Raw genomic sequence first — 14400 nt, forward strand, 5'->3', positions numbered from 1 at the left:
GGTCAAAATGAATACACATACTGTGGTATCCTTCATGGCCAATACAGTCGATGGTTGTGAAGCACGAAAACTTAACAGTTGGTCGTTCTCTCAACCCGTCATGGTGGCTGCCACAGCATGAGGTCGTGCGTTCGATTCCCAGCTCAAATGATAGCACTCCAATGCAGGCAAAAAAAAAAAAAAAGAAGAAGAAAATCTGTACAGAGTTTTGGGTGCACATTGAAGAAGCCCAGGCAGTCTAAATTAATCTGGAACCCTCAACTAAGGCATCTCTCATAGCCCTTATGTATTGCTTTGTGTGTTAAACTCCTTAATTAAATTTAAAAAAAAAATAATTCTGTCAACCTCAGCACTAACACTGACGTTAACTGTAACATGAACATTACCTTTAACTTAACTGTGAAATGAACATTCATTATTCCTGCAACATTACAGAAGGGTAAGAAAACTCGCGAATTATTCTGCATGCTTATCAATGACACTGCAAAACCTTGGTTGTATCGAAGTGGAACTGCTCCACCTGGAGCCATATTACAATATAGAATCATGGACTGTGGTGGCTTTCAAACCTTCCATGTCATGCTGGCAGTCTAAATTAATTTGGAACCCTCAGCTAAGGCATCTCTCATCATGAGTCAAAACCACGGCTGTTAAAAACTTCAAGTAAGGCATGGGTGGCTTACTGGGTTGACCAGTTGAGTTCTCAGTAAACAACCTGTTGCCAACTTACCGAGTTCGCACATCCCCTTCAGGTGCTGTGTGCATGATTCTGCATGCCGAGATGGCTGATGAAAATCACGATATTTGAAATGTGTCCCATGCATCGTAAAACACTTCTGATTAAACCTGTGCTGCAAGTTTGAATACTATGTGTGAAGTATTTAACTAAGACGGGTTGGAAAGTAGGTGACTGGGTGTTTGATCTCGGTGTCATTATGTCGTCATGTAGCGGGCTGACCTCTTTCATTCTTATTCACAACGTTTTACACCCGGCATATTTTGCAAGTCGCTGTATAGGCGTTCTCCAAGTATGCTAGACATGAAATAGTTGATGTTCTCATATCTGATGTTCTTGTAGAGAATTCTAGCAGCGAGTCAACAGTCTTGGCAGAGGTCACAGAAGAATAATAAATTCTCAATTTGTTCTGCAGGTGTATGCTTTTCATGATTTTGAAGATGCAAGAAATGTGTTGAAAATGAATTTTCAGTAGGCAGAATTATACTTGGTGTCTGAAAGGGATATAGCATCACCTCAGTGTGCAGCGATATGTAGACTTGCTGTAATGACCCTCAGTCCCAAAAAGCACATAAATAAGCAGACTGCCAATCTGTTGGCCAGCTTGCATTGATAAAATGGGCCCCGAAAATTATGTGTACAACAATGTTGAGCTGTTGGTTAGAGTCACACTTTCGGCCATCAACAAGACGTAGCTACGAGAAAGTTCATTTCATTACTAATCTTTTTTTCTGTGTACACATTTGGCTTAAATGTTCTAAAGCTCACCGCAGCTTAGCTGGATGTTCCCCACTCCCTTGAGGAATGTTACTCTGTCCCAGGCTCTTACATGAAACTGTTTTTGCATTGCTAACTTCATATATTTATTAAAAGCTGAGTGAACTTAATTCGAACTGAAATACTTTGAAGCTGATGGTCACCAAAGGTAAAAGGATTGTATAAATGACGGCTTCCATTGAAAAAAATGCGCGATAAACTTCAAACTTGACAACATAGCGGCATTGATAGTGGCAGCCTTTTGCTAAGAATGCATTGCCTTGTATGGCTTATTTTTAACTTTTTTTTCTCTGGATGATTTTCACTAAACAAGTATCTCTTTCGAAGTGAGCTGCCTACGCTGTACATGAAAATCAAAGCTGAGCAATTTTCTCTTTCAGGCTACTTCTACACTGAGAACATTGCACAGGGCTGGCGTGTTGCCAAAGCACTCGAAGTGGGCATGGTTGGCGTCAACGAAGGCATAATATCCTGTGCTGAGGCAGCGTTCGGTGGTGTCAAGGAGTCTGGACTCGGCCGGGAGGGGTCGCGTTACGGGCTCGACGAATTTACGCACATCAAATACATCTGTTTCGGTGGATTAGAGTGAACATATCACGTTTGATTGAGGATCACACTGTGGCTACCACATAGGGACCACGTACGAGCGTCCATCACATTGGGAATATAAGCTCGAAGGTCAAAAGCCCTGCTTCCCCTGTATTTGTTTAGATGGTCAGCATTGCTGCATTATATGGCAGTTAAGAAATTGCACTGTTTGTCTCTGGTCCACTCATTGTGTTGCCCCTGAACAAACTGAGACAGAGTGGCATGATATTTATATGAGCATTTACTTGGCAGAAATATGAACATCAAACATACATCATTGGTGCTGTACGGTATGTATGGTATGGACTACTGGTTAATGGAATGTTAAATGGAATGTGCAGTTAGTATTCTGCCATCGATTTTTGCCGAGATAAGATGCAAAAGCCCACAGATAATTTTTTATGTATGCGCTTCCAATTGACTGTATCACCCACTTCTTCCTGATAAAGGTGAAGATATGTTGCAGTTACATTCGTTTTATTACTGCAGGTTAGGTGTTCCTTTCAACAGTGGACCACAATGTAGATTGGGTGGAGCTGCAGCTAGGTTATTTAGGTTATGGCACCCATTTAATTAATTTGAGCTCAGACTTGGCTGTGTACCTCTTCTGTGCTTATAGAATTGCCTCCCGCGCAGTATGCCTATGATTGTCTGAAAATATGACTCAAGAATTGTGTGTATTACTTCCAGCATGATTACTGTGATTACTCATCAAATACTGTCATGGAGGGTGAAATTTCATTCCTGAATTGTCTTCCAGTGCAATAAAGTTATTTGTTTTTGAAAAAAAAAAAAAAAAGTCAATGCTTCATTTGTTAACCAGATAACGTCAGTGGACATCTTCAAGGTTTATGTAGATTCGTATAACAAAAAATTGTTTTTCCTTTAAAGCATGTAACCCGCCCTGATAGCCGCCAACGCGTGTTTTGCAGGCGCCATTTAATAAACGCGCGGTAGTGAAAGAGAGAACAGGTCACATTTTTTAATTGAGTTGTCATGCCACGTAGAGCACGCAAGCAAGCTTCCTCCAACAGCAGACTACATGGTTAAAACACGTTGGCGGGCTAGTTGGTTAGAATCTATGTGTCTGTTTCTTTCTCCGACCTCGTTCAGTCGCGCTTACACATTCTGTTATGGAGCAGACTACAGCTGATCGTATGCGCGCCAAAAAAAAAAAAAAAAAAAAAAAAGACTCGCGCTGCCGTTAGCTAGGCATTGGTCACGTGGCCACGTCTTATCAGGTGGCTCTCTCCAGCGGAGGCGAGGAGAAGCGCAAACTTGTGCAATCGTGTTTTGGTAAGCCGCGAACAGCTTATTTGACGTCGCTTTACGCGCGATCTTGAGCCGCTTCGCCGGCACGCCTTTTGCGCCGCAAAATGCACCGGGGAGCTTTGAAAAACGCGAAATTTCTCGTAGTTCCCCGAGCATTCGCCAGAGTCGCGGTGGCCGCTGCGCGTCGGCTGTGCGCAAACGTGCTTGCGTACTCCGCCTCCACATTAAAGTGGCGGGCCGTGTGCAAATCCCACGTGTGACGCGCGGTTCCCTCCGTAGTTACATTTTATTCCATATTGTAAAATAAACACGGCGTTCATCCTGACCAGGATCAGGCCAGCAAACCAGGTAAGCGCTCGTGGGTAGACTTTATCGGGCCCCGTACGACCTGGGCGCGCACCGCTCTCGGTGGCTAGGAGCCAGTTGAGCCCGGGCGATCGAGGAGCCGCGTTCACCCCGACGACTCCGTGGCGCGAGGTGAGGAAGGAAGAAGAGAGAGAAAAAAAAGGCCCTTTAAGCCTATCCGTCTAACTGGCGACCAGGTCGAATCACAGCTGGTTTGAAGCGGTTACCGGCGACTGCTCGATTCCCGCCGGGACGCTGCCTTCGTAATCGCTCCGACGCCGTGGCTGTCAGCGCTGCGAGGGGAGAAAACAAATAAAAGTAAGCCTAATGTTATGTTTGGTTCCGAAGGTTAGCAGTTGCTCTCTTTCCGGGAGCGAGTTTGGTGTTTCTCTTTTCGAGCGAGCCCGTGGCGCTCTCAGCTGTTGCTCCGTTATGCTTGTGTTTTGTGTATTATCTTCTCCCCTCCTCGATAAGTTGCTTCGGGTCGCGCTGCTGTGCAGAATCGTGCTTTTTAATCCGAAACGCTGGTCGCCGCGCTGTTCTGCAAGCGGGGAAATAACACTTCCCGGTCTTGCTTCACTCTCCGTCTTCTCACCTTTCTTTCACTGTTTCTGTTTTTTCCTCGCTCTTTCATTTCGCTTCTCTCTAGCCTCTCTACTACGACGCGGAGTGGGTGCGAGAAAGCTTGGACGCAGTGTGTTGCTGCAGCGAGTCGGGATTGTCGCTGGGGGGTTCGGGTCATGCGTTCGTGTGCGTCCGTGATTGCTTTCGACGGGCTCGCACGAAGGAAAAAAAAAAAAAAAAAGAGAGCGTCGGTGGTTCAGCTGCTTGAGCGAAAGCAGGAGGACGCGGGGGAGCACCGCTTTCCTGCAGTAGCAGCGCTGATGACCCAGTTCGAGGGGGGCTGACCTTGAACTGTGTCGCCACTTTGCGCATTCCAAAACAAGATGAATCGGACCCCTTTTATAAACGGTTACGGGGGCAGCCGCTTCGCTTCAGCGCGTCGTAGGGGCGCGTTTGCCCGCACACACTCTCGCTCTCCGCTCTTTGCGGTGATTCGAAGGTCGCCCCCTCCCTTGCGAACGCGTGCTACCGCGCTATTCTCTCCATCGCGGAAGCGCGGCTGGATTGCGTGGTCGAGGCAGCGGCGAACCGACGTGTAAATACCCGAGCAATGGCCGCCCTGGGCCCCTGGCGCGAGCTCGTCCGCCGGCGTGTTTCGTTTTGGGAAGTCGGCGGGAGAACGCGAGAAATAAAGCGCTTCTAGCGTCCCCGCCTGATCGGTCGAACGCGGAAACGCGAGCTGTCGAAACGGCGGAGCGACGTCTCTCGCGTTCCCGCGGTTTTGTGGAGCGTTTGTTTTGCGCCTAGGTAACCGCGTCCCTCGTTGGCACGTAAGCGCTTGAAAGCGTTTCCTGCGGCGTCCCGACTTCGTTGAGCGGGAGTAGCTTCATTGCGTAAACTGAAGTGATCATATGTGTGTGCATCGATCGAGCTAACGAACAGTAGCAGAATCTCGTTTACATCGCAGTTCGCGTTGCAACACAGACCCGGATGCCCGCAGCTGGTTGTGGATTGCCTAATCGCCCCGGTTGTATTGAAAACGGTGTCGGCGGCGGTCGTTGCTGCCGAGATTGTATAAATAGCTCGTTAAGTACCTGGGCGTTCTGGATACACGCGGCGTTTCCATTTTTTATTTTTTTTTGCATGTCTGCCTTTTTTTTTTTCATGTTTTCGCGGCCAGTTTTGGCAACTAACTTAGTCATGACATCTTGTCGCGCGTGCACCAAAGCGTAATTTAGTATTTTAATGACGAGGGAACAAAACGCAATTATCACGCAACTCATTAATTAAGGTGAGCTCTGTTACGAGTCACTGCAAGCAGTGGAATTGCATTATGCACTTAGCATCTGGGTGCCTTCTTGTAGTCCACAGGGATTTTCCAGAAAGTGACTGCAAAACTAGTAATTATCGCATGTGGTCTCATTTTCCCACTGGGCCGGTTTAATGTAGCGATTCCTGTCACTCAATAATATTCCTTATCCAATGCTCACAACTGGACTATCATGATCATACTGTAAGTGGAGCGCCGCCCAGACCACTGTCAAAGTATGGAAAGGAAAGTAATTGGAATATAATTTTCACATTATGCCAGCTTTTGTGTGATAACATCACACTTTTCATAGGGGAGAAAAAAAAAGTTAAGAATGCTTTAAGCAGGATGTGCATAACTTCTGTGGTGCCTCAATTATTTGCCTCTTTTGTCTGCTCAAACAACCTTTCTACTATATACAAACACAATAACCACACACAGATAAATCAGTTACGTGGGAGGGTGCTGCGTAATCTTGAAAGTTAAAAGCATGGAGTGCTGGGGCCAGCTGATAATTCATTATGTGCTGTATAGCACAGAGTGTCGGTGAAAGAGAGGGAAGGGGGTTTGGGGGGGTACTACTAACAACTGTGTTTATTGCACATGCATCAAGATACATAACATTGCAAAAAAAAAAATATCAGCCATAGTATATAAAATATCATTCATACACTTATTTGCAGTAATAGCATGTTAAACATACTCTTAAGTCTGCACACGGATTGTCTTGTGAGTTCATGTTAAAGCCTTCACTAATATGGTAGCCTCCCATTGAAACAGTCTCCAAAGAACTGTGATAATCTCTGATTAGAAAATAATTTTAACAGATGTAATCTGAAAAATCTCAATGTAATATTGCTGGTGCACCCAAATGTCCATGACACAAAACTATAAATAAAACATCCTTAAAGCCAAGAGGTAGATGTAGAGACATTGATTGGGTTTGCATGATAAAAAGCATTGCTTTATGTACCGATTAAGCTATTAGTGTTCACATTTCACCTAGACTTAGCTGACTAAAAAAAACTCATTGTCGTCCTCATGTTGAAAAAAATTCACTAAAGGATTCGGGGCGTTATCAGTTGCATCATATGTGAACACCGCTGGACATGACCCTCACCATAATTATCAGCCTGCACAGACATCTTGAGAACCTCCTGAATCGTGGCTTTTTGATGTCAGCCCTGTAGGTTTCCACATCATTGTTGATGCTGGCGTGGCTGCTATGTGTCCACAGAAACATAATTTGCTTCTCATGTAGCTAGCAGAGTTGCCTCCTTCAAGTCTATCGATACAAGCTCTTGTTAAGTCGTCGGTGGTGACTGCAGAAGTTCCGTTTAGCCACATGAGTGGTTCGTATTGCCACATGGTGTGGCACAGTGAGGGGACTGAAGAAAGAAGAGAACGAGGTTCGTCTCGGCATCGCGCGTCGACGCTTACGCTTGCCTGGATTCTTATTCAGCGTGTTTTCTATAGCAGGGTATACGCAACAATTTGGTGGAGGTGCTGGGTACGCTCAACTTATGCAGGAGACCCCACTGGGCAGCAAGAACCTCGCCCCACAATTGGAGCTGACTCCAGTTCACCGCACAAGCCGGCGAATCCGAGGCCTCACCCCAGAATTTGGAAACCTCCAGGAACAAGGGATGACTGCGACCACTGCGAATTCTACGGAAAGGGTGACACCGACTTACCTAACGGTGCTGAACTCTCAAGTGCCAACGGCTTTTCATGGCGACACATTTGAAGACGTGGAAGACTGGCTGGCGGAGTTCGAGCGCGTGGCTGCGTGTAACGAGTGGGACAACAACGCCAAACTCGGGCATGTGGTTTATGAACCGCGAAAGTGCCCTGTCATCCTGGCCCGAATTCCAGCGCAAGCTACTGGAGACTTACTCCAGCCCCGATCGCCGGGAAAAAGTGGAGCGAGCCCTCCAATCACGCGTTCAAAAGCCCAACGAGAGCGTCACGATGTACGTGGAGGACATGACGTGTCTCTTTCAGCGTGCTGACCCGAGCATGTTGGAAGAGAAGGTGCGTCATCTGATGAGAGGCGTAAAGGAGCAGCTCTTTGGCGGTCTTGTTCGGAATACGCCCAAGACTGTTGCGGAGTTCCTCACCGAAGCCATCGCGATGGAGAAGACGCTTCAGCAACGGTCGAACATGTACAACCAGCAAGTCAATGCCGCCTGCACTCCGGATACGCCAGCAGGCTTCGGGTGCGACGTCGCCTTGCTTTGCGAGCTGATTTGATCCGTGGTGCGTGACGAGCTGCAGAAGCACCACGGTACATCGCCACCTCCAGTCAGCTCCCTCGCCAGCGTCGTACGCAACGAAGTACAGCAGGCACTACAGGCATCTCTTTCCACCAGTGAAGCATCACCTCTGCCAAGCGAGTGGTGGCGCAAGACTTACGCAGAAACATTGCTGAGCCCCGCCCAAGCTTTTGTGCATACTTATGTTGCATCGCCAGTCGCGTTGCAGGCGGCGCAAGCCGCTCCAACAACCCCGCTACCGTACTTCGATGACCGCCGAATACACGCGAGGAAATCGGAGGTTTGGCGGGCACCTGATGGACGACCGCTGTGCTACCACTGCGGCGAAGCGGGTCATGTGTATCGGGAGTGCCCCTACCGACGACACGGACCGCGGGGTTTTCCTATCGATTCGCCTCGACCTAGGTTCAGCCACTGGCCTCCCGACATCGCAGAATTCCTCGACCAGCAGCGCAGGCCGGACACATCGCAGCGGCAGTCACACTCACCCTCACCGCGGCGATATTTCCCTGCTCGTGATACCACCTCGAGGACGACGCAAGGGAGATCACCAAGTCCACGCCGGGAAAACTGACGTCAGCGACCTTCCGAGGCGGGGCCACTGATACTGGACGCGCTGAAGACCTCGTATCGTCCCGACGACCGCAGAACAACGAAAACACGATGACGCCAGAACCAGTTCCCGTGAACAAGATGTCACTGGACATACCTGTGTTGATCGACGGCAGAAAGATGAGTGCACTTGTAGATACCGGCGCCGATTACTCCATTCTTAGTGGCAAACTGGCGAGCGTTTGAAAAAAGTAACGTTGCCCTGGGATGGGGCACCAGTTCGTACGGCAGGTGGCCATGTCGTCACACCGCTTGGCTTATGCACCGCCAGAGTAGAAATTCGCGGTGCTGCTTTTCTTGCCACTTGTCTGGTTCTGCGCGAGTGTTCCCGCGATTTAATTCTTGGGATGGACTTTCTCCGTGAATATGGCGCCATTATTGACCTCCGCGAGCGCTGCATCACTTTCTTGACACAAAGGGCAACAACACAGACCGACGCCATTGGACACAGATCCACACTTCGCGTTTCGGACAGCATCACAATACCGCCGCGTGCTAGTGTTATAGCGGTCCTCGTTACCAACTTTACTTTTGAGCATCGGCACATTTTTCGTGGCACTGCCGTCGTCTACGCGGAATCATCAATGGAGATCGTCGAGTGTTTTGCTTCTGAAGTGGACACAGACGACGGTTCGCTCAGAGACATCGATGTAAACTCTTGAGCTTATGGACGACCAAAAGAACACACTGCAGGAACTCTTGAACGAATTCCGCGCGTGCTTCGCTCGGTCTACTCAGCTGGGCCAAACGCCAATCACGAAGCACCGAATAACGACATCCGACGCCGCACGCCCCATCAAACAACAGCCTTATCGTGTCTCGCCAAAAGAACGTGAGGCAATTCAAGCCCAAGTCAAGGAGATGCTAGATGATGGTGTCATTCAGCCTTCACACAGTCCACGGTCCTCCCCGGTCGTTCTGGTCAAGAAAAAAGACGGAACGCTTCGTTTCTGTGTTGATTATCGATGCCTGAACGATGTTACCAAGAAGGACGGGTACCCACTACCACGTATCGATGACTCTTTAGACAGGTTGTGGCGAGCTAAGTATTTTTTGTCTCTCGATCTCATGAGCGGTTACTGGCAAATTGAGGTAATGAACGAGACCGCAAAAAAACTGCTTTCATCACTCCAGATGGCCTTTATGAATTCAAAGTACTTCCTTTCGGTCTCTGTTCGGCACCAGCAACTTTCCAGCGAATGATGGACACCGTTCTCGCTGGTCTGAAGTGGCAAAGCTGCCTCGTCTACTTCGACGACGTGGTTGTTTTTTCGGCGACATTTGACGACCACTTGAAACGACTGCGGCAAGTTCTCGAAGCCATCCGATCGGCCACACCCTTCAGCCCCAGAAGTGTCATTTCGGCTACAAGGAGCTGATGTTTCTGGGACACGTCGTCAGCGTGGAAGGCGTTAGCCCCAATCCCGCGAAAACCGCCGCTATCGCGTGCAGAGAGCAACTACACCACCACAGAGAAAGAGTGTCTTGCCGTCGTATGGGCACTGGCCAAATTTCGACCTTATCTCTACGGCCGCCCGTTCAAAGTGGTAACCGATCATCACTCGTTACGCTGGCTTGCAAATCTGCGGGACCCTTCTGGACGACTGGCACGGTGGAGTCTACGTTTGCAGAAGTACGACGTGGCCATCGTGTACAAGTCGGGCTGCATATACGAAGACGCTGACGCACTCTCGTGTGCCCCTATCGACACTACTGACCAAGACATTGAGGACGACGGCGCTTTCCTTGGGGTTGTAAGCGTTACTGATTTGTCCACACGGCAGCATGCAGACGATGCACTACGGCCTATATTCGAACATCTGGAAGGACGAAACCCATCAATACCGTGGCATATCGCTCGAGGATTGTCGTCTTTTTGTTTACGAGGTGGCGTCTTGTATAAGAACTCCGCTGCCAGCAACAAGACCTACCTTTTGGTCGTTCCAGCAGACCTCCGTGCCAAAGTTTTGTTTGCCTGTCATGACGAACCTCGTTCTCTTCTTTCTTCAGTCCCCTCGCTGTGCCACACCATGTGGCAGTATTAAGTGGATTTATTTTGCATTGGGTCTACGAGAAACCAAGCAAATGTTTAGATGCTGCTCCTATCTGATTATCTGATTATCTGATTTGGCTTAACTGGGCCCGTCTTAGCAGGACTCTACTGTAAGGAAGTGTCCAGATAATGAATTTCAGCAAAAAGACCTCCTAAAGCATTGTGCCTATGTGATTAATAGTGATTGATGTCAGTGCAGTTGTGGCCTTCTAATGGTGTTCACCTTACTAGTGGACTGAATGTGATGGTATCAATTTTAGTAAAAAATGTCTATGTGCTGCTTACTCTTCGTAATACCCCGTAATATCTTGCTGTTGTACACACCCACTGTAAGCAGGGGGCTGTTTAGTTTTTCATAATAAACTGAGAGCTAAATATGGAGAAGCTATAGGGGCTGGTTAACAGAAAAATCTTCTGCGACTTTTGCAATTAGTTGTTCTAAAGAGAGATTTAAGGTGGAGTGTCTAATACCCCTGACACACAGGCACTCTAAAGTCCTTTAGGTTAGGGGACATCTACTGGAAAGGCGTTCAAGCGTAGTGACACACGACAAAGGAGTATCTCCCTCCCGGCAAAGTTCCTTTGCTGAAAGAAGATCAGGCATCTACTTTTCAAGCGTAAAGGTGTACTCTCGCATACAGCGTGCACAACTCATCTTGTAGAAGAAAACTTGTTACATAACTAAGGTACCCTGTAAGTATTGATTTTGTTTTGGAAAATGTTTTAAATTTTAGCGGTAATGCGATTTGTCGAACAGTGAAGATTTACTCTAGCTATACTCTCAAACGCCCGCACCACATCGCTAGCGCCGCCATATTAAATTCCAAATAATGCGCATTATAAGCCATCAAAAAGGGGGGAAATGTTTTTAGGTTCTACAATCCTTAAATGTAATCTACATGCGCAGCTTCTTGTAAATGTTTTCTCTCTTGCTGCTTTAACAAGCGAGCTTTTTTTCGTTTTTTTTTTTTTTTTTTTCGGCGTTCATTTGAGGAACCACCTAAAAAAGTGCGCTGCCGTGTGTCATCGGCGCAACTCCTTTCTGCAAAGGGTCCTTCAGAGTAACAAAAGGGGTTTCCTGCAAAGGACTTTACTTTTGCCCGTGTATCAGGGGTATAATACAGCTTAGCTGGGGGGGGGGGGGGGGGGGAGGGGGGGTATTAAAGTATTTCCACCTAGTGGACATGTCCATTTCTTCTGCTGCTGCAGTGCTGATTGGCTGGGCTGGGGTACCAGTCAGGAGGAGGCAGGCACCCCTGCCAATCAGCACTTGATCAGCAGACAAAATGAACAGGTCCACTAGGTGGACACTTACAAAATACACCCCCCCCCCACCCCCCCACCCCCTCCTTGGTCTCTGTTCCGATCCAAGATGAATTTTCTCATTTTTTTGTTTTTACCTTCATGCTACTTACTGTTGGATGGACGTCAATTTTTCCCAGTCATGGAACTTCTGTCTTGCAGATTTCCAAGCTGGTTTGCCTTAATTGAACTTTTTTTCTGTACAGTTTTGAAATACATGTCAGATTTCTTAACTTTTTGTTTTCCCTTGTAATTTTGCTGACGAATTGAAGCAACATACTTTTGTGTGCACAGACAGTTGTGGCTAGATATTTTGAAGAGTTGTGCAAGTGCACAAAAAGTTTTGACTAGCGAGCTCTTGTTGTCGGGCTGGAGGAAAAGCATTTTAAGCAGTGTAAAGGCAGCAAACCTTGCTGCCCAACCTTGCTGCCCAAGGCCTGAGTACGTACTGCCTTGCAGCTGTTGTTGTCATGCCACAAGCTCAGGGTGATTGATGCACCCGTAAAGGGCAGTGCTGTCCAGCAACACACAATAGCCCATCACACGATCTTTCTATCTTCGAAAATCCGGAGAGCATCCACGTAAGCTAGGTTTTTCTATTGCGCTCAGTACTCAGTACAGTAAAATTTTGTTAGGAAGCATAAATGTTTGAGATAGGGGAGTTTTGTAAAGGTTAACATTTTTAGTTCTCAGCGAATTTTGGGCAGTGTTACATTGCATTTTGGTCCAAATTTTGTGCCCATGGCAACAGGATATGCAAACAGTGATGATTGAATTCACAGAAAATGACGAAATGGGGGGGCATAAGCGGCAACTACATGCAACGAATTTCCTGCATAGCATCACTGGACATCAGTGCATCCATTTTATGCTGTGCAACGAGCACCATTGTGTGTTCGATTCGGTTACTGGCTAAAAGGGAAAGCCTGTTGCCTCTTTGCAAGCATCATTAGCTAAGTTCATGTCATAAATGCCTGTTGCTCCTTCGTGCTCTTGCACGAACAGCCCAGAGCACTGGTAGCCATGTGAATTCAATGAATCAAAATATAATTTTTCTTGTGCAAAAGGGGGTAACGGGAATCAAGCTGCAAAACTACAGCTTGACTAAGCCCAGCCCCCTCCCCTATTCATGCTTGTTTTCCGTCTTAGTTTTTTTTCTTTGAGCCAAACAGTGCACGTTTGTTATCTTTAGTCTCTAGCAGTCGGCAGTCGTCAAAATGTGCACAGTTATACATTAAAGGATGAATATGAGAGTTTACAACAGCTGTAACGGATCGCCGACGTGTGATTAAGAGTTGGAACATGCAAGGGAAGCACAGCGCAAGTCTAGTATCCTGAAATATTTGTTTTCAAGGCATATGTTCTGAAACATTTATTTGGTTTGAACGCCTGTTATGCTGTTGGACATGTCTTGGACATGTTCTACCACCCATGATCCCTATGGTGGTAGAACGATTGGAGCACTACTAAGATTCCTCTCTAGTGATACTAGTATGAAACTCACCCGCTGCAGAGGTTTAGCAGCTATGGTGTTCGCTTCTCAGCGAGAGGTTGTGGGTTCGATACCCGGCTGCAGCGGCCACATTCCAATGGGGGCAAAATGCAAGAAAGCTTGTGCACTTAAATTTAGGTTCATGTTAAAGAACCTCAGGCAGTCAAAATTACTCCGGAACCCTTCACTTCTTTGTCTCTCATTGTGCCAGTATTGCTTTGGGATGTTAACACTCATGAATCAATAAATTATTACAAAATTCTCTGACTGAGCTTTATTGGTAATCGCCATGCTGTTTCCTCTCTCGAAGACGCAGGAGGAGCCGCAGCAGGTGGGTGCCGAGGGGCGGGTGGAGTGAGTCGAGAGCCGAGGGTGAAGAGGCCAGGGAAGCATGAGTGCCACCACGGAGTGTTACAAGTGCCACAAGCTGGGACACTTTGCCCGCGAGTGCTTCCAGGATGGTGGCAGTGGGGGAGGGGGACGGGGTGGCATGGGCGGAGGAGGACCACGGGGCGGGGGCCGCGGCGCCTCCCGTGGCCGCATGGACTACAAGCCCCCCATCAGAGGTGAGCATGAATGTCAGCTGTTCGCTTTGCCTTGCCGCGCTGAGAATTGGCACGGTAGGTCAAGAAATGCTTCACGTGTGCCTCCTGCTGTTCATTTTGCCGAGCGCGATAGGATGCGCAACTGTTGGTGTGCACATTAAATGGTCACAGCCTAGGTGAAGGTGGGACAATTGGAGTGCTTTGCCTGCTGTACTAAAACTGTAGTGTTGCGTTGAGTCCTTCTGTTTTTTTTTTTTTTCTTCCTCGAGTTATTCAAGTGTGCTGGCTACTAAGAAAATTTGTCTCTTAAGGAACCTCTGGTTAAGTTCAGTGTTTCCTGGCATGCATTGAATTGCTTAAAACCCAAAGTGGTACCAGCCTGAATTTTCACCAAGTTTATAATGTTCGAAGGTTGGTGCAAAAATGAAGGTTGGGCGTGTCAGCTCTCTGAAAACTGTCAATATTTGTGCAGCCTAAGCATATATAGTCTTGCTACCACTGTTCAGCATTAAAGGGAGAGACCCTGAAA

The 14400-nt window shown here is 47.6% G+C and overlaps 2 protein-coding genes across 7 annotated transcripts in view; both read left to right on the forward strand.

The window, feature by feature from the left end:
• LOC119461308 (succinate-semialdehyde dehydrogenase, mitochondrial) overlaps positions 1 to 2903 on the forward strand; it is a 29685-nt gene extending 26782 nt beyond the window's left edge. The window contains exon 10 of one of the 2 annotated variants that reach the window (XM_049672439.1): positions 1894 to 2903. In XM_049672439.1, coding sequence (XP_049528396.1) covers positions 1894 to 2102 — 209 coding nt within the window. In that variant the 3' untranslated portion in view covers positions 2103 to 2903. The remainder of the gene's footprint in view (positions 1 to 1893) is intronic. The other variant, XM_037722560.2, reaches the window with a different exon arrangement.
• Positions 2904 to 3462: 559 nt separating this feature from the next.
• Positions 3463 to 14400, forward strand: part of LOC119461310 (CCHC-type zinc finger nucleic acid binding protein-like) — a 51097-nt gene continuing 40159 nt past the window's right edge. Inside the window, exons 1-2 of one of the 5 annotated variants that reach the window (XM_049672443.1) lie at positions 3463 to 3721; positions 13637 to 13892. In XM_049672443.1, coding sequence (XP_049528400.1) covers positions 13718 to 13892 — 175 coding nt within the window. In that variant the 5' untranslated portion in view covers positions 3463 to 3721; positions 13637 to 13717. Of the gene's footprint in view, positions 3722 to 3831; positions 4037 to 13636; positions 13893 to 14400 lie in introns of those variants that run through there. The other 4 variants (XM_037722564.2, XM_037722563.2, XM_049672442.1 and 1 more) reach the window with 4 other exon arrangements.

Source organism: Dermacentor silvarum, chromosome 8, assembly GCF_013339745.2.
Source record: "Dermacentor silvarum isolate Dsil-2018 chromosome 8, BIME_Dsil_1.4, whole genome shotgun sequence".
NCBI lineage: Eukaryota > Metazoa > Arthropoda > Arachnida > Ixodida > Ixodidae > Dermacentor > Dermacentor silvarum.